Below are 22,838 nucleotides of genomic sequence, written 5' to 3' on the forward strand. Positions count from 1 at the left end.
GGGACCTGAATTTGAAACCACACTGGGCAACCTTTGGGCTGATCGCTGTTTCTCAAGGTTGCAATGAAGGAAAAAGGAAAAACAAGCTCCATGCTCCCCCTGTGAAGTGGGCTTTGTGGCCAAGATTCTTTGCATGCACTTCCAGGGGAAATTTCTTGATCTGGTCTTTGTTCTGCCTGTGGCAAACTTTATTTTTTATTATTAGTCCATCCTCCAATTAACAAACAAAAACCAAGAATTCAATAACCAATGAGCACAGTTTGAGAATATAAACAAAACACAACAATCTGCTTTATAAGAGTACAAACTTGGGATTTTGGCACTTCTACTTCTAGCTGAGGATTCAGAAAACAGATGCTTGGCTTTCTGTGACATTTGTGTGCATCCTGTTCTATCAGCAGAATATCCTCTATCAATTGGTGAAGCCTATATTCCCTTCTCCCCACTTTTCAGAGCTAGTAATAGGAAGTAACTGTGGGTACCAGTGATGTAAAAGCTTCTCAGCCAAAAGTCTGAATGTAGCACAAGGATATTTTAGTTACAGAATTATAATCAGTTAGTTGAATCCACAATTAACTGAGTAAAGTCCTGAGGGAATCCCGATACATTCTGGCACATTGAATGACAGAGAGCTGCTGCCTAATTACACCAGCATTTGACAATCACTGCTCAAAAATCAACATCTTCAGCACTTACGGGGGTAGGGTTCTCTTCGAATTTCTTTGGCTCAGATGCAGGTCTTGAGTCAAGCTCACTACTCTCTTTCCTGAAAAAGAAAACTGCTACCACATTAATAACGTGACCAAAGTACAAGGTTTACACACATAGAATAATGGCAGTGAGAGCCATTTGCTCCATACTCAACCCATCACGTGCAACCCACACTCCAGCCCTATGCAGATGAGTCTGGACAACCCAGAGCACTGTGTGCCACAGACAGCAAACTGCAGTCGGCTGTTCCAGCCTCCAGCTGTTTTATATCAGCTTATAGTGGATCTCCAGCATTCCCTTAGCTGCTCACTGCCTGCCCCCTGGCACAAGGTTTCCAGAGTCAGAGCATGAGGATGTGAAGACAACTATACCTATCTGAGTCTTGCCAATGGTCTCTGCTGCCTCCATCTCCAGGACCACACCCAGAATTTCCACTTCGGCCCTTTGGAACACTCTCCTTCCCTTCATCAGGTCGGTTTTCATCACCTAAAGTAAGTTGAGACAAATCTCCTGTTATTCCATCTTGAAATAATTTCAGCAATGAGATATCAAGTTAGCCCACCCAGGTTACTAGTACCCTAGCACTAGGGCTGTGTGATACATCAATAAATAATTGAAAATGGTTTGAAGAGCTTATTGCAGTAGCATTTTTGAGCCTGCACTAGTGCCAGAGGAAGCCTGATAAGGTGCTCACCTGCCTGCTTGGGCCTTGCTTCCTTTGCAGATGGGCTGCCTCCCTCCTCCCTTCCTCCTGGTTGCTCCACCTGCCCACATCATCACTCCACAGCCAAGCCACTGTGAGGGGCAATCGCTGGGAAGGACCTGCCTGCCTGTGATTTTAAAACACTGCGTTGCATGCTCCTCTGCAGAGCCCTCCTTAATTCTCCCCTACCTCCTGCAGCCACAGCCAACCACAAGAGCAGGCGGCTGGCTGGCTAATGCAAATATCACAATCCCTGCAGAACTGTCTCTGCCTCAGCTCCGCTGTGCAAAACAGTCTCTGCTTCAGCTCTTCCCCTAATCCTGTAGCCACAGCCAATCGCAAGAGCAGGCAGCACTGAACAGCCTGCAAAGCAGCAAGCTCCTCAGATGCTATGCGGCTCTTGCTAAAAGTGTGTAATAAAAGGTGCCAGGCTGGTAGGTGGCTTCTTGCACTGAGTTCCTTTCTCCCATTAACGGGGGTTATTTACTTCAGAGTAGGGGGGGGGGAATCGTGCCCTGTCCCGTTCCCCACCTCAATGTGTGTGTGTCAAGGTGCGTGCGATGATGCCTTCCCTTGCTTTTCTGAGTCATGAGGTTCTAGCTCAAGAATTAAAAAAAAGCGCATAGCCATGCCCTTAAAGCCAGCCCCAGCTCTTTCCTTCCTTCTCTGTCTGTGAGCTACATGTTGCCTGTCGTAGTAGCTCACAGACATGAGGCCTCTGCTGCCTTATGCTCTCCTATGGGAGAGGATGGCTGGCCCTCAGAGGTCCCTTCCAATTCTGTGATCATCCTACAGGTGATGCAAGTATTCTGTGTGAAGTCTCCTGCCAGGGAAGCTTAAAACTTCACTTTCCCGTATTCTCTGAAACAGCAAAGCCGGGGGGGCCCCTGCTTCGTGTGCATTTTCTCAGATGCCATGAGGTTCTCGGAGGTGGGGGTGGGTGGGGGCTTTTGGGGGGCCCTTCTGTGGGAAACAGGGGGGAAAGATTTATCCGTGGCCTCCTTATGCTGAAATGGGAGATTGGGTAGTTGTTGTGTGGGGTGAGAATGATGGGGAGGGTGTTGTTGGTAAGCAGTGCAAGCAAATGTGTGTCTACTTACAAGCAAGCTCTACTGAATTCAATGGGGCTTACACATGCCTAGAATTCCACTGGGACATCTGAGTAAGGAATCAGATGATCTACCACTTCCATAAATTTTAAATATGCCCACAAAACTGCAGTAATATAGTCTCCAAAAATCTTAAATGGTTTCATTGAAGCATGCTATCAAGAAGTAGAATTTCATAACTGTTTTAACAATAAGTTAAAGGTAAGTAAAAAATTATTGGTTTTAGAGTAAGACCCTTAAGTATTAGGAATTGCCAGGACATTACCGCGCTTCTCCTCTGCATTAGCTCCAGCCTTATTTCAGACATTGTGATATATCAACATATTGTGATGTTGAAAACCAGATCTCGCCCAGCCCTACCTAACACTAAGCAAGTTTCATTTCAATGAAATTTACTACTGCTTGCAACCAGCCTTGATGTTTGTTTTCCACCCTCTTGCTCTTCATTTTTTCTTCTCCTAAAAATGTGGAAGATTGTGTGGATTTCCCTACTTTGTAATTAGGAAAGGTGAGTCCTCTTGACTTGGGTTGCCTCCCTGAATTTTAGGGTCATCATAGTTTTCTGTATTACTCCATTATTAAGTTGAACTTCCAAGTATACTGTGCCAATTTTCTTATCAACTTGTGATCATCCTGACCACAGAACCTACCTTGCCTTCAGCAAGAAGGGAATAAATACACATTTACCTGCATGTAAGCCCCACTGAACACAGCGGGACTTACTTCCAAGTAAACACACCTAAGGACTGTATTACAAGTTTCTATTACATTGGGCAGGAGAAGTCAAGTGGGAAGATGCCGCTTGTCATTCACCAGTCAAACCATCAACAACTGAACATGTGGCAGATTCCTGAAACCAGGATCCAGACAGAGAATTTCCCCAGACTGAATTTAAGGTGTCTCCTCACTGGACTCTGCTGCCCTCTCCTGGCAAGCTAGAAAATAAACCTACGAACTACACCTGCAAGCAATAAGCCACGACACTGGGAACTTTCACGACTTCTTAGTGAACAGGGAGCAGAGATGTCTTTTTCTTGGAATAGCTATGAAGTAGATATTTTGAATTTTGAACCCTGCTCAGTATCTGCAATTATCTGAAATTGTTTTTTGGATATGGATTTTTTTTTTGTATCGTGAAACTGTTTTGAGATGATTCCCGGGAAGAGATTAATAAATAAATGAATTTATTAAAAAATAAATGAAATAAAGCAGATAAATAATAATAAAAAGCAGCTGCCAGCCACAAGAGCCATTTCCTCAAAGCAGCGTACACCCAACAGAGAGGAAGTAACAAAGAACGCATGTGTATTGCCAGGCACAATAGCTGCACACAACCAATCCTCAATCCCCAGGGCTCTCTCTCTTTGCCCCAAAGGGCCACAGGTAAGTTTCCGCACCCGAGCCTTACCTTTCCTTGGGGCGTTCTTGGAGGGCACTCCATCTTCTGAAGGCAGGGGTGGCATAGCCTGGCTGCCGCTGCAACAAAGAACAGAGAAAAGCAGCGTTGATGCTTTGTGCGTACTGTACACTTCATGGAAGTTGCTACTGTAACGCCACGTCACATTCAGGTGTGTTGAATTTTTCAACTTTCAAATTCCTTAAAATGAGGGGTGCCAAAAAGTTGTAACATGACTTGGGAATTCAAAAGGTATTTTGTTTAAATTAATATAATTTAGTTTTGCTTGGTAAGTAAAATGTGTGTGAAATTGCATAGTAATCATTAAAAATGATTGCCAAGAAGTTGCAGCTATATTATTTAGTAATTTTACTTATTTATTTAGCATTGCTGCATTTTAATGTTTCTTATCTATAGTGAAGCTAGCTTTTAAGCTGGGGTGGGGTGGGGGGCCTTGTCTGGCTAGAGGACCAGATATTCATCTCCCTTAATCCTGACAGGTGAGCAGGGCCACCCGCTATCCAGCGTTACAGAACCACAGCTCTTTCAACCCCCAGCAACACAATATGAAAGAAAATAAATCCCCACTTCAAAATCATGAGTTCCGAATAAAACCTACCCTAGTGAACCAAAGCTTACTTTGGTTTCCATTGCACCCACCTTGCCCACAATCCCTAACATTTTGCTGTCACGTTTTATGCATTTTAAAACAACATAATTTGGGATTCTATTACGCCTTAGCGTCGTACCATGCAGCCTACATGCTTCCCATCCCTCCCGCAGATTAAGTCCTTGGCTGAAAAGGGCAGCCCTGCCAGAGGCCCTCACCTTGTAGGGGAATGCTGGTCTGAGTCGGAGCTCTGTGAGCGGGCCGGGTGAGAGTTGCTGCTGCGCTTCACCCAGGCATTTTCTTTTGGCGGAGGCGCTGGCATCACCTTCAGAGGAAGCTTCTCTTCCCTGGGAGTCTTGGAAGTGGGAGACAGACCTTCATCCTCTTTGCTGCTGCTTTCATTTTCCAATGATTTCTCACTCTCCCTCCTTCGTGAGGCTGGAATACAATACAACATGGGCTAAGAAGATATGCACACACAACCCGGCTGTATGATGGAAAGCACTTTTCCTGAACCATTCCCCAGTGATTCTGGGCTAGTTGGCCTGCTTTACCAATACAAACCACCAAAAACACCCAGTGAGTTTACAGAGCAGAACAAGCCTAAACTGGGCCGTGTGTTTAACCCACAATACAGTCACAGACCTGTGAAAAGGATCTGGGCTGACAATTCCATTGTTTGATGAAGAGACTTCCTGGTTGGTTTGCATGTCAGTCTTTTTGTCTTTCCTGGGGCAGAAGTGATCAATTGCTCATAGAAAGCTACAGAAACATCCAGGTTTCTAATGTAACTGATTGGGGGTGGATGTGCTATTGCCCAATTAAAGGTTTATGCTCTATCGTGTGTGAGTGCACGTGGGCATGCATGAGGTGTGTGCGTGAGGCATGACAATCTTTCAGTTTAGTCCAGTGTTGCTATGTCCAGTCTATATGCAGGTTGAGGAATCTCTCTCTCTCTCTCCCCTACACATACACACACACACACACAGCACCCCTCCCACCAGCTGAAATCCTCCTTGTTTTGCCTACATAAGAGAAAGCAAGCAGGGAAGTGATTCTGATAGTGAAAAATGTTTCATGGGAATGAGTTAATCATCTTCCCCCAGCACCACTGCTATGATCGAGCTCTCTCTCACCCACCCACCCACAACTGTGCTACCCTTACAAAAACATGTTTAGTTTGGGCCTCAAGGTTTTTAACATGCAACTCCCCCAACACTGTCAACACTGTTTGATGGCTGCTTTGGCTAGGAAAACAAAAAATTGTTAAAATACATCTCAGTTTACAGCAGAGCCCAAAATAGTCAACTTGGCCCATAGGCTCAGACCAAAGCCAGCATTTGTCAATTGTACATGAAACTAGAAGCATTGTGTTTTCCCTTAGCAAAGAGTTGAATGAAAATTCCTGCCAAACAGGAATCTGGGTAGTGAGCATCTAAGGTTCTTTTTTTAAAAACTCCAACAACAAACCAAAACCTAAAAAGTTGGCTTCAACAAATCTCTCTGTGCAAATGGTGGCGCTGCCTTCCAAATGGCATGATAACGATGAGCATCACTCCCAACTGCAGAGGTGGGCAGGGATTGCTCTCAGTTGTGCAGTGATCCCGACCATCTCCAAAGCTGAGAGGGCGGTTGGGGATTGTTTGGCAGCTGTGAAATCCAACGGTCCCCTGCTGCTCACACTGCTGCCGGCAGGGTGAATGTACGCACAGCTGTGAGGGCATTCCAAGTGCTGCTGCACAGTGGAGCCCAAGCCTGCATCCTGGAGACACAGTCAAGCAGCCGTGTCCAAGCTAGCCCACTCCCTGCCAGCCCCTTCCACCCAGTCATTGTAGACTCTGTTAGGAAGTCTATTGTATAAACTCTACCTATTGGTAACAGGCAATTTACATGACTAGCAACACCAACCACATGAAATCCAACTGCTTGCCAATAACCAGAGGGGCAAACATTTGTCCCAACAGAGACTGTACAGTACTAACTTGTAAATACCATATTGGCCTGAATATAAGCCTCACTTTTTTCCAAATTTTAAGTGTGGCTTAAATTCGCGACCTTACAAAAATTGGCTTTTATGATAGCACTGCTGAAAGAGACATATGGTAAAACGGAATGGGTGTGAGTGCCTGCGGAATTTGAAGGGAGTGGCTTATATTGGGGTATTGTCTCTGCCCCCCCCCCAAATTTTGCATGTGTGGCTTATATTCGGGCCAATATGGTACCACCACTGATCGACAGCTACTTAAGCTGCTAGCTTCCCTGCTGGTCGGCTATTTAGTGGATCTGTTGGTACTTAGGAAGAACTAAGCAACCCCATATTCTCAAATCTATACACATAGGCTTGCCATGTGACTCAACTGAAGCTTCCCAACTGAAATACATGCTATAATCCAGGAAAGCTATGGGGCTTTCCAGAAATAGGACAATGCACTTCAGGGCTAAGCGAACGATACGCCAAAGACAACTTACTTCTTCCTGTTGGGCCTGTCCCCACAGAAGGAGTTGTACTGCCAGTCTGTGAAGACTCACTCCCTGTCCGTGACCGCTCTTGGTTATCTTCGCTACGCCAGCTGGGGTGTCTAGAACATATACAGAGAAGCAAGGCTCACTAACTGTAAATGTGGGGCACTGGATAAAAAACAAGTATGCACAACTCTACAAAAAATAAATAAAAACAAGGTGGTTAAATCAAACTGAGACAACTGTGCCTTTAGCACCTTTCAATCCATAGTACTGCTCAAGTCAGCCCTTTAGTGGAGACCAGGTAGGGTGGGTCTGCTAAGTTTGTCTGGGGTTTGAGTCTTCTTATGTTGAGCTTACTGATTCAGCCACTGGTCAGGGAGCAGCTGACGCTGCAGTACTGCAGAACTTAAGCAAATGTAGAGTTGATCAATGCCCAGATGAAAGACCACAGGAAGATACCTTCCTCAAGTTTTCTGAGATGGAATACATCACAATTTCACAATTTTGCTGGCTGAGAGAATGGCTGCTTCTTGAAAACACAGACATTTTGGACTTAGAAGGTTTCAACAATGTATTTGGGTGGCATGCATATCTGTGGTGTGATAAGGTCAAAGCACATAAAGCATTTAAAAACCTTATTGTCAGGAAAGCATTGTTTAATGTCTGGACAAGATATAAGGACCTACCTGAAAATAAAACCCCAAGGTGGTTGTCACCGATGGAAGCAAAGGCTCAGAAAAAGCTCAATATGGAGGCCAAATGGCCAAAATATTGGGAAATTTTGGAACAAGAGGGAGATAAATTGAAATTGCAGAGCTTTGAAAAACTAAAAAAACAAAGTGCGAGATTGGCTTCATTATTATCAAATAATGGAGGCATACAATTTGGACAAGAAAATTGGCTTCCAGGTGGAAAAATCAAAATTGGAAACAGAACTGTTAGATCCCAAAACTAAGACTCTGTCAAGGATGTATAACTTGCTGTTGAAATGGAATACTCAGGATGAAACGGTGAAATCTGCTATGACTAAATGGGCACAAGATGTTGGACATAATATTATGATGGCTGACTGGGAACAGTTATGGACCACAGGTATGAAGTTCACGGCATGTATTTGGTGCCAAAGAAGGACAGAACTTTTTTTATGTATGCTACAACGGCAGCAAGAATACTTATAGCAAAGCACTGGAAGACTCAAGATCTACCCACTCTGGAAGAATGGCAGATGAAGTTGATTGACTGTATGGGACTGGCAGAAATGACTGGCAGAATCCGCGACCAGGGAGAAGAGTCGGCAGAAGAAGATTGGAAGAAATTTAAGGACTATTTACAGAAATACTACAAAATTAATGAACTCTGAAAAGATGTTGGATTGAACTTTTGTGGTCTCTAGCTGTTATGATAAAGATAATAGGGATTAAAATTGTTTAAGTCATTAAATTTAAAAAGTTGAGTGGAAAATAAGGCGTTACTTTAAAAGGAATGTTAAGAGATTAGGATTTGCTGGATTAACAAATTGAACTAGAAAACAAGAAGGGGAGGTATGAGGAAGTCAAAGAAACATGTTATTGAAAAATTGTTATTGAAATTGACTTGTTTTTAATATTTTTCTTTTTTTACTTTTTTCTTTTTGTGTTTGTATAAAATTGGAAAATCTAATAAATATTTATTAAAAAAAAAGAAGTAGTTCACGGCATGTAATGCCTTAGGAGAGAATATTATGAAAATGATATACAGGTGGTACATGACACCAGTCAAGCTTGCAAAAATTTATCATTTGCCCGATAATAAATGTTGGAAATGTAAAGAAACTGAAGGTACATTCTTTCACCTTTGGTGGACGTGCCCAAGGATTAAGGCTTTCTGGGAGATGATCTATAATGAAATGAAAAAGGTATTTAACTATACCTTTCTGAAGAAACCAGAGGCCTTTCTCCTGGGCATGGTCGGCCAATTGGTGCCAAAGAAGGATAGAACTTTCTTTATGTATGCTACAACAGCAGCAAGAATACTTACTGCAAAGTATTGGAAGACACAAGATCTACCCACCCTGGAAGAATGGCAGATGAAGGTGATGGACTATATGGAACTGGCGGAAATGACTGGCAGAATCTGAGACCAGGGAGAAGAGTCGGTGGAAGAAGATTGGAAGAAATTTAAAGACTATTTACAGAAATACTGCAAAATTAATGAATGTTAGAATGATGTTGGAATGAACTTACGTGGTTTTAGCAGTAATGTTATAAAGGAGTATGTAAAAATGGGTTGTTAACAGGTGAGAATGTAAAGTTACAATATATTAAGATAAAAACTAAGATGGAAAGGATTTGCTGAATTAACTAACTGAACTGGAATACAAAAAAGGAAGGTGTGAGGAGGTCAAGGAAAAAAGTAAATGAAAGATAAGATATGGAAAAATTGATCTGTTTTTAATTGTTTTAATTTTTCAGTATTTTGTATTTTTTTGTTTTATTATTTTTTCTTATTTTTGTAATTCTTCAAAATTTTAATAAATATTACTTTAAAAAAAATTAAAAAAAATTTCAAAGAGATATCCTTTCAGAGGAAGATTCCTAAAGGAACTCATTTTGGGGAGAAGAAAAGGGACTCTTTGGAGAAGTGGAGCATTGGATCACACTGTCCACAGGGAAGAGACTTTACAACCGAGCTATGACAACTACAGAGTGCAAGGCTTTGCATGTGGAGGCCCAGTTTCACTCCCTAGACCCCGGAAGTGAAAAGGTTCTGGACAATGGGAATAGGAAGCAACCCTCAACATGATGCATTCCTATGTTCAGGTTTGAAACAAAGCTCAGAAGCAGTTAGAGATGTTTCTTAACTGCTCAAATTATATGTGTAACTTAAGACTTTTTTTTTTGCTAGGGGATTATATGTAATGTGATTTGGCCTTGCAGCCACCTGCCATTAGGCTAGTGTGGCTGCTTGTCCTGCGGCAGTGACACGGTTTGGGATACAGCAGCTCGGGCAAGCCAGGTGCTAGCCTAGCATTCATTCTCTGGGCTTACACAGATAGCTAGCCCCAAAAAAGTGCTCTGTAATGCCATGAACAACCAAGGCAGCTAATGGAATGTCACCCTTCACCATCTTCAGCATGAAGCACCTCTAGGGGTGTTCTGCAGCATCAGAGGAGCTGCAGACATATCTATGGGACCTTTTGCACGTCACCAGCTTGAGCCTGTGACACATCAAGTGGTGTTTTGCAGATTAACCCAAGCAGTTTCTCTACTGGACTGTGTGCAGCTCATGCTCCTTCTCTGTCACTTACCGCTCCCGGGGCCGTCGCTCTAGCCTGGGCTTATCATCTTCCAGCTGGCGCTGCAGCTTCTCTTGCTCCTTCTGTAGCCTCTCTTCTACTTCACGCTCTCTTGCAGCTGTGTCCACAGGCTTGGCCCCCCCAAAGATGGAGGCTGCACGGCTAGACTGGGTAGCAGGAGCTACAGATGTATCTTCCTCCTTGGGTGCACTCCGAGGCTTCAGGTTCAGTTTAGGCCTCTGAGTGGGACCTAAGAGAAAAAGAACAGGAGGTTGAAAAAAGCAGAACCGTTCAGAAAAAGCAAAATGAAAAAAGCAAAGCCACTGGATTCAGGATTAGGCAAAAGCCAAGAAGCAGGAGAATTGTGAAAAATTCATATGGTTGTCTTATTTAGATAAGGAGGTGGGGATCAAAGGCTGAATGGTATGTGGCATTTAGGCCACATAAGGAGATCTTGGAAACAAGGAAGAGTCAGAAAAGGACCCATGCCCAACAGGGGACAATGAATCATTAGACAAACCTCCTACAAAGGGTGGGTCACCCAGTTCTCAGAAATGGCTAGGCTACATAATAAATCTTTCTTAACCGTGTCTGATGGATCTGGCAACATACCATATACACTGGGTAGGGCAAGAGGCAAACATCGCCATGGCCTAGGGTCAAATTCAGAATACCACAAGGAATAAGGGAGAACAGAATAATCTGCAGCAATACACAACAAACAATGACAGCAAAGCCAACAGTTCCTCATTTCTTTGCTTCTGAGCAAACACCGAGCATACCTCTATCATCCCGCCGGCTGTCATCCCTGCTATAGTCATCCCGTGAGCTGCTCCACCTATCCATTCGATCATCTCGCCTCTCGTAACGGTCCTCATAGCGGTCACCACCACCCCTATAATCATCGTCCCGACGGTATCCGCTGCCAAAGGCTCTTCTACCACTGCCTGACCTAGAGTCGAAACCTACAGGAAAAGGAAGTTCAGTGGTTTAATCTTGCACAACATGAAGACCATTATTTCTGAGGACAGCACCCCAGAGTGCTCACAGGCGAGTCAGAAAAGAGAGCAGATCTCAGAGTCTGTATGTACATTCACACACCCCTATACCCCTCCAACATGTGCAGCTATTAAAATGTTTCCCTGAGGTTACATATACAGAGGCACACAGTCCCTGATCAAGCAGTATCCAAACATGGCACACAATGTTAGATCAAGCCAGTTTCAGGAAGATTTCATGTACAGTTTCAAGGGCACACTCTGAAGTCCTATTCGGCATCTGAAGAAAATACCTCCCACTTCAGTTCAAAACATGGCCAAAAAATGCTTAATTAACACAGCTGGAAAATGCTAACTAGAAGGGACTCAAGTCATGCACAATTGTACAAAAGCACCACTCCTAATTACAAGATCACTCAGCCTGGAAGGAAAACAGACCACAGCAGCAAAAGAAACCAGAGAAGAATGACTGGTTGGAAAGGAACCCAAAACTGTAACTTCATCTCATTTACTACATCTCCACAACCAATATAATAGTTAAAAACTGCACAAATAATAAGAGTGCTGCAGGTATCAAGGTGTGTGCAAGATGCAAGAGGTATTTGTAGACCTAGCAGGGAGGACACTCAAAATGTCTTTCCACTAGAGCAATCACTGAATATTGAAACACAAAAGCAAAATCTTTTTAAGCCTTTGAGAAAAGAAACTGCAGCAGTGCTCTATATTCCATATCCCAACTTCCAAGTATTTTCACCTTCAAGAGAGAAGAGCCATTCAGGCCACAATGACTATACATAAAATAGATTGTGTGCCTAAAATGTTGCATCGATAGCAGGAGAATGTGGGAGTTGTATTACCTAGCCAATGCTGCAATGTAAGCAAATGTTTATATTAAGCGATGCCTCCTGTAAGCATCTCAAACCCCAGACCCACAACGAAGTCTGTGACCCACAGTACCTCCTCTATCGTAGTCTCTACGGTCATCGTAACGATCTCTGCCCCCAAACCGATCCATCTCTCTTCGGGGACCATCACGGTACCGATCCGAATCGTAACGATCACGGTCTCGATACCCTAAAGCAGGGGGAAAAGGCTATAGCATGTACAAGATAGACACAGAGCAATGACTTTCAGAAAAGGTTTGACACAGCTGGGGGAGATTCAGGGGGCAGGCTTTAGGCATCTTCCAGCACGTGACTACCATAGTGCTTGGTCACAGAACTATTTATTATTGAAACATTTTATTGCCTTGTACTGTAAAGAAGTATTTACATATATATTCCACTGCACCCAGAAGGTTCACAGTAGAAAATGTGATGAAAAAGCAGGTATTGAAGTACCCCTAGAAAATTATCATCACCATCATAAAAAGTCTTTGTTCTAAGCAAGAGAACAGTAGAGGAAATGTGCTTTTCTCAAAAGGAGGCGGGCAATTCACAGGAAATCATAGAACTGTAGAGCTGGAAAGGAACCCAAGGGTCCTCTAGTCTAACCCCCTGAAATGCAGGAATCTCAACATACATGAACTATGTATCTTCTGAACTATAAGCGAACTGTTTATAAAGCTACCTCCTAGGTATACATGAGGTTAGGCAATCACGCAATTACATATAACTCAAGTTTTTTGCTTCAAAAAAACAGCAGTGAAAACACTGATTGCAATTTCACAGCTGCCATACTCTAATTCTCCAGACTGTTAGACAAGAAGATTTCAGATGTATATGTCTTCTGATTAAGGCATTCCTTTCTCAAAAAAGTAGCCTGTAGAATGCATGCTTTACAGTCATGAAGCATAAATGTCTGACATGCCTCCATGTCTTCAGCTCATGATATGAACCTGCTGAGTTCATCCCCATTTCAGACTGAAATGGGTCTTCCGCATTTCAGTCTGAAAGAGAACAAGGAAAACAGGGATTAGCCTTCAATGCACTTGTGCAGCTAGGACTCCATTTTACAGTCTCTGTTATGCTGTAAAAACATGAACAGAAATCATGCAACATTTGGAGCAACAAATGACTGCATTTTGAGTACCAAGCCAGCTTGGTTGACTGACACGAGACATGTACAGTGGTACCTTGGTTCCCAAACGCCAAAAAGCCCGAAGTAAATGTTCCGGTTTTCTTTTTAATAATAATAGTAGTAGTAGTAGTAGTAATAATAATAATAATAATAATAATAATAATTTTTATTAGTTTTCAATTTTTAAAAATCGAATATATGCCACATTGTATCAATACCAGATTACCCCACACATTTCTCATTAACATTTAAAAATAATTTAAAAGAACACATTTTTACCCCGCCCCCCAAATCCCCAGACTTTCCTCCACCCCCTCTTCTGGGTCTTCAAATAAACCAAATCATGTTACATTCCAGATTCCTTTACCCAAATTTCCAACTACTAAACAATTAAACTTGTGGTATACAGCACAGATACTTTAAACATTAAAACCACTTTATACATTACACACTTATACTTTCATGCTATTTCCCCTTTTAAAATTATCCTAACTGTTGCTTTTTGCAAGCATTTAATCAAGGCACAGGCAAACTCCGGCCCTCCAGATGTTTGAGACTACAATTCCCATCATCCCTAGCTAACAGGACCAGTGGTCAGGGATGATGGGAATTGTAGTCCCTAACATCTGGAGGGCCAGAGTTTGCCTATGCCTGATTTAATCCATGCCTGCTGATGTCCCAATTTATTTACAACTGCTGACCCCTAAATAAAAACCATTATCCAGACTGTTACCCATTCTTTTTTTCCTTACTTTGGCAGATTTAAATCTCCTCTGAAAGAGGCTTCCCATTAGGACAATTCCCCATTTCAGCCCTCCTTCCTTCCAAATTTCTCTCTGTCTCCACAGTTGTGATTTCACCCAAATTGCTCTAATTCCTGTCTGTACTCATATTTAAAGCTCCTCAAGAAGCTGCTACCAATTAAGGCCATTTCCAGTTTCAGCTCCTCCTGTCTTAACACTGGTGATTTTACCAATACAGTACTTCCTCAAATATTTTCTGTGTATGCTGCCCTTCATATTCCCCTGTCTTTCCTTCTGGATTTTCAGTTAGCCCCCCCCCCCCCGGGCTTACAAATGTTCCCTCCTGTCGTTGCCAGAGGGTCTCCCCTGCATCTATTCTTCTTGTTTCTGGTTCTTCCGCCGTGTTCTTAAAGTGATCCAATCTGGTACTGATGGTCTCTGATATCTTAGCCATACTGTCCATAAATTCTCTTTTCCATTGGTACGAAAATTCCATAATTTCAGCACCTGAGCTCGTCTCTGGCTGCCCTGCCCCCGTCCTTCCATTGTTTTCAGCGCAGCCGGTTTTCTTTGGTGTTCCAGTTTTCGAACATTTTTCGGAAACCAAATGTCTGATGTGGCAGTCAGCTATTGTTTCCGGGGCGCCTGCACCAATCAGAAGCTGCGCCTTGGTTTCCAAACATTTCGGAAGTCAAATGGACTTCCAGAATGGATTAAGTTTGATGCATTTGTTTTTGCTATTTATTTTGCGTTTTTGTTTTCGAGGCTTTTTTGGTTGTTTTTGTGGCTGTGTGGAACCCAGTTCAGCTACTGACTGACTGACTGACTGATTGTGTGTGTGACTGCAGAAGTGGATAAAAGCCCCCCATCCAAACAATGACTATCATCAGTGCAGGTAAGAATTTTTTTAAAAAAATAATCTACAATACTGTCTTATTTATTTTATTGATTATTGCTTTCATTTTATAGATCAATGGTCTCGTTAAGATAGTTAAATTCATGTTAAATTGCTGTTTTGGGGGTTGTTTTTAAAAGTCTGGAACGGATTAATCCGTTCTGCATTACTTTCTATGGGAAAGCGTGCCTTGGTTTTGGAACACTTTGGTTTTGAAACAGACTTCCGGAACGGATTGAGTTTGAGAAGCAAGGTACCACTGTACAATGAAATAACTGCTAGAAATCTTCCGTTGTGTATTTGGCATCAGTGGCGTAGCGTGGGGGGTGCAGGGGGTGCCGGCCGCACCGGGCGCAACATCTGGGGGTTAGGGTTAGGGGGTGCAAATCCACGGGTTAGGGGGCGCAAATCCATGGGTTAGGGGGCGCAAATTACTTGCCTTGCCCCGGGTGCTGACAACCCACGCTACGCCACTGTTTGGCATCGATGGGAACATAGGGACGGGATAAGACTCCAGAAGCCCAGAACACAGGAAGCTGCTTACACTGTCAAACCACTGGTCCATCCAGCTCAGTATTGTCTGCCTGACTGGTAGTGGCTCTCCCAAGGCTTCCGACTCGGGACACAGCCAGCACTACCTAGAGATCCAAGGGAATGAACCTGGGACCTTCTGCGTGGAAAGCAAAGGCTTTGCCCTAGAGCCGCAGTCCTTCCTCAGTGTGCGTAATTCCCTAGCTTTTTGTAGTAACTGGCTAGTATTCAATCTAGAATCATGTGTAGGGAGCACAGGGAGGAAAGCTACTCTTGTAAGAACAGAATATAAAGGAAGGGCTTCAGCAACTCAGGAGCATGCAGGGAAATTTGAAGAGGGCAAGGAAAATGGTAGTTAGCACAGCAGGCAACTGGTGATGAACTCACTGTCTCCAAAGCTATCCTCGCCCCTGCGGGGAGGGGGGTCATCAAAGCTATCCGTAGCAGGACGGGCCCTCCAGTCAGTTTCAAATCTCTCTGAATCCCGGTTGCGATCACGATCTCTACCAAAAGAGCGATCATCCCTATCTGCAAAAGAAAGGAAAAGCAATCCAACAGTTAAATGGCACATCCAGTTTCATGGATTCAGACGTCTGCACAGAGGAAAGTAAAAGCACCTACACTTTGGAACTCCCTTACTGATATCAGGCAGGTGCCTTTGCTGTATTCTTTCCAGCACCTCCTTAAAACATTTTTGCTTAGGCAAGCCTCTCCAGACACCTAGAAGTTACATGTGTTTTAATCTGTTTTTAGTTTATTGTTGATTTTAGTTTTAAAATGTTTTAAAATACCTGTTTTTTAACTGTCTTTTATGGGTAATTGTAATGAGATTTTTTTGTCAACCACTTTGAGGTTTTATTACAACCAAGTGGCATATAAATTTTGTTAAAGAACAAAAAGATACACTAATAATTTCTCTGCCGGAGCAATAAACGTGACCTCTGGCAAGATCACAGTGTGTAGGTAAGAGGGAGCAGGATGCTGGTTCAATGCGCTCTGTGGAATCGTGTAGCTCACACCTCCTGTACTGTACTGGGCTGGAGAGGCACTTTTAAGGAAATGGAAACCCACAGTGCTAATTCTGAATTTACTAGGCACCTTTTGCAATTTGCACTGTTGAACCCAACAAGCTCAAGTCAAAAGCAGGTAAAGCGCATAAGGCCTTTAGCTCTCCTCGTCAATTTCATCCTTACACAGAAAAGACTTGCTAGTAAGTGGGGGAAACTTGGTAGTTTCACAGCTTTATTTTCCAGCCTTTGTGTATAAAATTTAACTGGTACAAGATGACCTCTTTTCACAAAGCCACAGCACTTACCTTTATCCTGAGCTTGATCAGCAATATCCACTCGTATTCTCCTGTTCCCTAGAGACTGAACATACAGTGGAACATTAGCATTTTAAAGCCCATTTTTTTAGAAGATGTACAGCAAGTTCAAGGTTATATCTGACCAACGCATGTAGAATTGCTTTGTAAATGGATGCACTTATCACTTTAACCCACGGAAAAAAGGATGCTAGCAGAATTGTTATTAAACTGACTAAAAGTGACTTAGCATAAAAAAGAAACTTCTGAGACATTCATATTTTTAAAAGGTAAGATTAAAACACCCCACCCACTAAAAGCCCACAGATTACTAAAAGCCAAAGACCTGGCAGAAAAGAGATGTTTTTGCCTGGCATCCCCAGGTATGTAATGATGGAAGCAGGGATGCCTTCCTGGGGAGAGCATTCCACAAAAGGGTGGCAAATAAAAAACCAATGCCCGCTGGACTCTTATCACTCAGGTTCCCGATGTACAATTGTAGAACTTCACTTGTGCCAATGCACTGGGAATCAACATGGAAACAGGGTGCACCTAAGAATAACATTGTTCATGTGTTCTCTCTAATGTGAAGGATCATGGAGTTTTAAGATGCCTGATGGAGTTAAACTCAATCAAACCAAGGCCCGGATCTTTCACTCTGTCTTTCACATGACTAGAGAAGATTATGGCCCACAAAAAGTCTCCAGTCTTGGAAATAGGTTGACACAGGGTATCAAAAGCTTCTTCATCCAAGAGTGTACCCGGTGCTTCTGCTTGTACAGTGCAACTTCCTCTTCCACCCTCCCCACTGCACCCTCAATATCTGCAGCAACAAATATAATTGCTTATTTTAAGCTTCCAAGCTGTCTCAAACTCCCTTAACAGTTTACAGATTTACTTTCCTGTACCTATTATAGCTTTGTCCTTTGCAAAAAAATTTCTTGAGGCAGAAAAACGGTTTGGATGCCTTCAGGTGGCATTGTCTAGACTTCAGCGGCAGGATCACTTGCCAAGTATGAGATGGCCAGAATAATCTACTTAAAATAGCTAAGGCAGGAGAACAACCATCTGAAAATGCTTATTGCTGCACGATAGTTAACACTTTTTATCTGGCTTGTCTGAGAAAACTGAGTCCAATTTCTTGACCCAAGTTGCTTGAGACTTGAGACATGCCAATCAGAACAGGACAGATTACTGCTGTACTTCAACAGACTGCCCTGAAGATACAAAACTGGGGGGGGACCCCAACTTCTAAAACGTGGCTAATTTTATCTGATTTTGCTTCCATTCATTGCACTGTGATTCATTGCACTGTGATAGAAGGGGGGGGGGAATTACTGAGCCCATTGTTGGAGACTGAGGTTAACAGGCACTGTCCCAGCTTCTAAAAATATGAAAGGTTACTACTCTAAAAGTGCCTAACTTGAACTGCTTGAATCAATGTGTTCAGAATCAATGTGGCTGCATTTGGCTGCATCCAACTTCTCAGAAGCCAATTGGAGATAATAAAAGGCAGTCCATTTCAGATGTACACAATGCATCTTCTGAAGCAGTCAATTTTTACCAAAATAAATATATAATAATACATGAGGTAGAGTAAGGTAAGGTAAAGGACCCATGGATGGTAGAGTCCAGTCAAAGGCTATGGGGTTGTGGCACTCATCTCGCTTCAGGCCAAGGGAGCCAGCATTTGTCCACAGACAGCTTTCTGGATCATGTGGCCAGCATGACTAAACAGCTTCTGGCACAACAGAACACCATGATGGAAGCCAGGGCGCATGGAAATGCCGTTTACCCTTCCCGCCACAGCGGTGCCTATTTATCTGCTTGCACTGGTATGTTTTTGATCTGCTAGGTTGGCAGAAGCTGGGACAGAGCAACAGGAGCTCACCACTGTTGTGCGAATTCAAACCCCCAACCTTTCAATCGGCAAGCCCAAGGGGCTCAGTGGTTTAGACCACAGGGCCAGCCGTGTCCCTAAGGTGCCTCCCTATTAAGATACCTTATTTCCAGCACTGCTTCCAAATAAAGCATGCATTGTTCCATAAACACGTTGGAATCCTCTGTGCATCCTGCAGAAATCCTGAGTAACTGGGACTTGCCTAAGATGAACAGGTTTCCTGCCCTTAAACTTACAGTCTGCAAACATTATTAGGAAAATAAAATTTCTAGGGAGTGCAACTGTAGAGCCTTAAGAAACCTTACTCTGGCAATCCAGATCCTTGCCAACTCCTGCAAAGGGTTAATCCCCTGAAAACAGTCTTTTAGCTCAAATTATTGCGTTTAATGATCAAACAACAGCAGAAGACTCTCGGATGGGGACCTCAGTGTCTGGGCTGAGCAATGCAGGTGGAGACGCTCCTCCAGGTATACTGAACTTTAAAGGTCAGCACCAACACTCTGAATTGTGCTTGGAAACACACTGGAAGCGTACTTAATTGTATGTGGATAGGTTTGCAAGCAGCAACATGGTTGGGCAGCCTGCATAATCTGCCTTCATCCTCTGGTTATTTTTAGAAACATACTGCCTTTTGTGCCCTGAGAGTTTCACATCAGCTGACAGAAATGCACCAGATCCTGTTACAGGTTATCTCTTTCAATGATTCTTTCCTCTCTAATCCAGACATAGATATACCTGCAAAGTGAAGTACTTTCTATGCATCATTACTTCAATCAAGTTTTCAAGAGTTTTGCTCCTTTGAATTTTCTCTCCACCCCAGAGGCTGGGCTACATCAAGCCAAGGGATATGACTACATTTCTTGGCAGATTTCAACTCACCTCTTCATTGAGGCTCAAAGCACGGAGCATGGAGTCCAGGTCTTCAAACTCAGCATATCCAAATCCTTTCAACCTCTCTGGATTACTAGGCTCCCGTGGTAAACGAACAGCACTTATCTGCAGTTGAGTGAGAGGGGGAAATATTTTAAGTAACCATCTTCCTACAAAGAAGGTGCAGTGGTTGTCTCCAGGTGCCGTGCTCCACCCACTGCACTTATTTAAATACATTTTCATGCCACCCTTCACCCTTAGGGTGGCCTTTATAAAATACAAACTTGCATAACTCGCAAGCAATTGAAATCCAGGATAAATGTCCTTGGGCTTTACTCATTTGTTTGTTAAATGTGTATCCTACCTTTCCACTATATGGTGCTTGTAAATACAGGAAAAACACAAACAAATAATGTTATTTCATAAAACTTATATACTGTTTATAGTAAGAAAAACCCCTCAAAGCAGTTAGAAAAAACCTTTAAAAAATTAGTAATAGCAATAAGGGCACTTGAAAAGAGAAAGGCAGGAGTGGACGCAGGTGATAGATTTTCACTCCTTAAATCAGACCACATAATATACTCTGGTGTTTCACACCAACAGAACGATTATCCTAGCTCTTTGATTCTACACACGCATCACTAACACCAATTATTCTTTCTGCTTATAAGATGGCACTGAACCACTGGAGGAACACACCTTTTACAGCACACTATTATGCATGCCTACTCAGGCTCCTCCCATCAAGTTAAATGGGCCTTAACCCCAGCTAAGTGTATATAGGACTGCAGTCTTAACCATCCTGATTTCAATAAAGACTGCTTAAAAAGATGCTAACTTTATTCTAGGTCAGGAGTACTCAGAAGGTAGATTGGAATCAACCAGCAGATCACTTGAAGCTAATACATTTCTATTTACACTGCACATTCATTGCTATCAAAGCTACCAAATATATATTTAGACTAATGGCTAGCAGGGAAGAATCTTCTTCAGTTTTTGACCACCACAGGACAGTTAGATCTTTCTTGGAGCTTGACTCAAGATAGGTGCAACAACAAAGAAGATCAATGATGCCTTCCTTTATTGTACAGGAAGTTCCTTCCAACATCAAATGCAGTTTCAACACACCTGTCTTGTTTCTTTCTAAGCCCCAAGCTATGTACAGCATTTCAAAACAAGAGGCTTGTCTGCTGGGAATTGTGATCTGTCCTTCCAGCATGCTAAATCATTAGAGGTACAATTCCCAAACCATGAGACAAGAGAAACCCTCATGTGCTGTGTGAAATAGCAGTTCATATGAGTCCCGAGCACATCTCATAAGAGCTGCCTGTTGCATCTCTTCGCAATTTACTGTTCTGGCCTTGCCTCCTTCCAATCTAATTCTGTTCAAGCGGGAGAGAGAGGAGAACCAGACTCTTGAAGCACAGTGTCACTACTACTCTGGCATCAGGACAGAAAAATAAACACACAAAGTCTAAGTTCCTTGAAGGTAGAGTGGTTCTTGCTGGTACATCCTCAGGTGCACACATGATATCTATCTCCATAATTTTTTTAAAGGAGGCATTACAGGTATAAAGGGTAAAGGTACCCCTGACCATTAGGTCCAGTCGTGGACGACTCTGGGGTTGAGGTGCTCATCTCGCTCTGTAGGCCAAGGGAGCCGGCGTTTGTCTGCAGACAGCTTCTGGGTCATGTGGCCAGCATGACTAAGCCGCTTCTGGCGAACCAGAGCAGCGCACGGAAATGCCGTTTACCTTCCTGCCGGAGCGGTACCTATTTATCTACTTGCACTTTCATGTGCTTTCAAACTGCTAGGTGGGCAGGAGCTGGGACCGAACAACAGGAGCTCACCCCATCACAGGGACTCAAACCGCCAACCTTCTGATCAGCAAGCCCTAGGCTCTGTGGTTTAGACAGGCATGCCTTTGCTTTATTGCACTTTGCAGATATTGCTCCTTACAAGAATGTGGGTGCAGCTGCAGGAAGCCTGGCCACTTCCAGGGGAAGGAAACCCCCCAGTGCTGGCTCCACCCCCCCTCCTCTTCTAGCCATGGGAGTGGAGCAGGCTGGAGACAGGTTTTTTCTCCTCCTGCCCCTGCAAGTGGGGTGGGGTGGCTTAATAGACTACAGTATAAACATAACTTTGATATGTACTGGGATATCCCAAAAATTGTGTGACTTGCTTTATTGTGGTGGCCTGGAACCAAATCCACTATATTTCTGATCTATGCCTGTACCTGCCAGATATTTGGACACAAGACCCCTGACCAATCACCCAATCAGCAAACTGCATGAAACACCACTATTTTAAGGGGTGGCTGCCTGCTTTGGGCTAACCAGAAGCAGAAAACTACTCTTTACAATTGAGAGGTTTATGTAGCATAAAGCTATTTGAAAATAGTAGAGTTGGGTCTGTTGCTGCCTTCCAAACTGTAAGGTATTGAGAAGCTAGAAACAATATAAAAATCCAGATCATTCTTCTCACTTTATAAAGCGCTCTTCACTTCATCAAAGAGGCCTGGGATTTCTACCAGCTGCTAGGGAAACTCCTGTGGAGTTTCATACCAGAAACATCATCTTTAAAGACAAGGCATATGCGGAATTTCTCTTGACATTACCATTTTCACACAGCTTAAGATAATGCTGCTATCCTCTCAAGGTGACACAAAAAATACCTGGATTCTTATTGAATGCTTTCTGCTGGATTCCATGTGGCACTACCAGACCGTGAACCTTAAAGCTACCCGTGAAATACTCACATTAAGCCCTCTGAAGAAGTCCTTGATGGACTCTTCTGATACATCATAGGGCAGGTTTCCCAGAAAGGCAGTGTAGGGGGGTGACTTTGGGAGACGGCTTCTGTCAATATTGGGCTCCCGAGCTGCCCGAGGTGCAGTAGGCAGGATGGAACGGTCAATTGGAGGGGCTCGGTACACATCGTCATCGTTGCTATGCCAGGTGGTAGAAACTAGGAGGGAAAAGCGTTACACATTAGCAAACACACAGAGCATTTACAAGGAACAGCAAAGAATGTTCAGCCTCCGTATGACTTGTGGGCAGCGAGGAAAGTATTGGAGACTTATAGGGACTGGTCACTATTAGACAAGAGCACCACCTCCACAAACCGCCCCAAATGGGATTCTTTTTGCAAGCAAACAACAGCCTATTAAAAATGCCATGCCACTTCATAAGCAATTTCCCACATTCTAACTCACAGAAACACAAGCAGTTGGTTCCAAACCATCCGCTCAAAGAGAATGTAGGGGAAATGGTTGTTGCTACAAGGGCAAAAAAGCAGCCAACTGTCCTAAAG

At 43.3% G+C, this 22,838-nt stretch overlaps 1 protein-coding gene across 2 annotated transcripts in view; it reads right to left on the minus strand.

Moving 5' to 3' along the window:
* EIF4B (eukaryotic translation initiation factor 4B) overlaps positions 1 to 22,838 on the minus strand; it is a 37,345-nt gene that overhangs the window by 2,758 nt on the left and 11,749 nt on the right. For both annotated transcript variants that reach the window (XM_083599762.1, XM_083599763.1), the window contains 12 exons: positions 22,285 to 22,493; positions 19,535 to 19,651; positions 16,768 to 16,822; positions 15,840 to 15,980; positions 12,222 to 12,338; positions 11,049 to 11,231; positions 10,279 to 10,516; positions 6,999 to 7,108; positions 4,748 to 4,967; positions 3,932 to 3,999; positions 1,083 to 1,197; positions 697 to 766 (listed from right to left, as the gene is read on the minus strand). In XM_083599762.1, the coding sequence (XP_083455888.1) occupies positions 697 to 766; positions 1,083 to 1,197; positions 3,932 to 3,999; positions 4,748 to 4,967; positions 6,999 to 7,108; positions 10,279 to 10,516; positions 11,049 to 11,231; positions 12,222 to 12,338; positions 15,840 to 15,980; positions 16,768 to 16,822; positions 19,535 to 19,651; positions 22,285 to 22,493 (1,643 nt within the window). The remainder of the gene's footprint in view (positions 1 to 696; positions 767 to 1,082; positions 1,198 to 3,931; positions 4,000 to 4,747; positions 4,968 to 6,998; positions 7,109 to 10,278; positions 10,517 to 11,048; positions 11,232 to 12,221; positions 12,339 to 15,839; positions 15,981 to 16,767; positions 16,823 to 19,534; positions 19,652 to 22,284; positions 22,494 to 22,838) is intronic.

The sequence above is a fragment of the Podarcis filfolensis genome (assembly GCF_964270895.1).
Source record: "Podarcis filfolensis genome assembly, chromosome: 2".
Taxonomy (NCBI): domain Eukaryota; kingdom Metazoa; phylum Chordata; class Lepidosauria; order Squamata; family Lacertidae; genus Podarcis; species Podarcis filfolensis.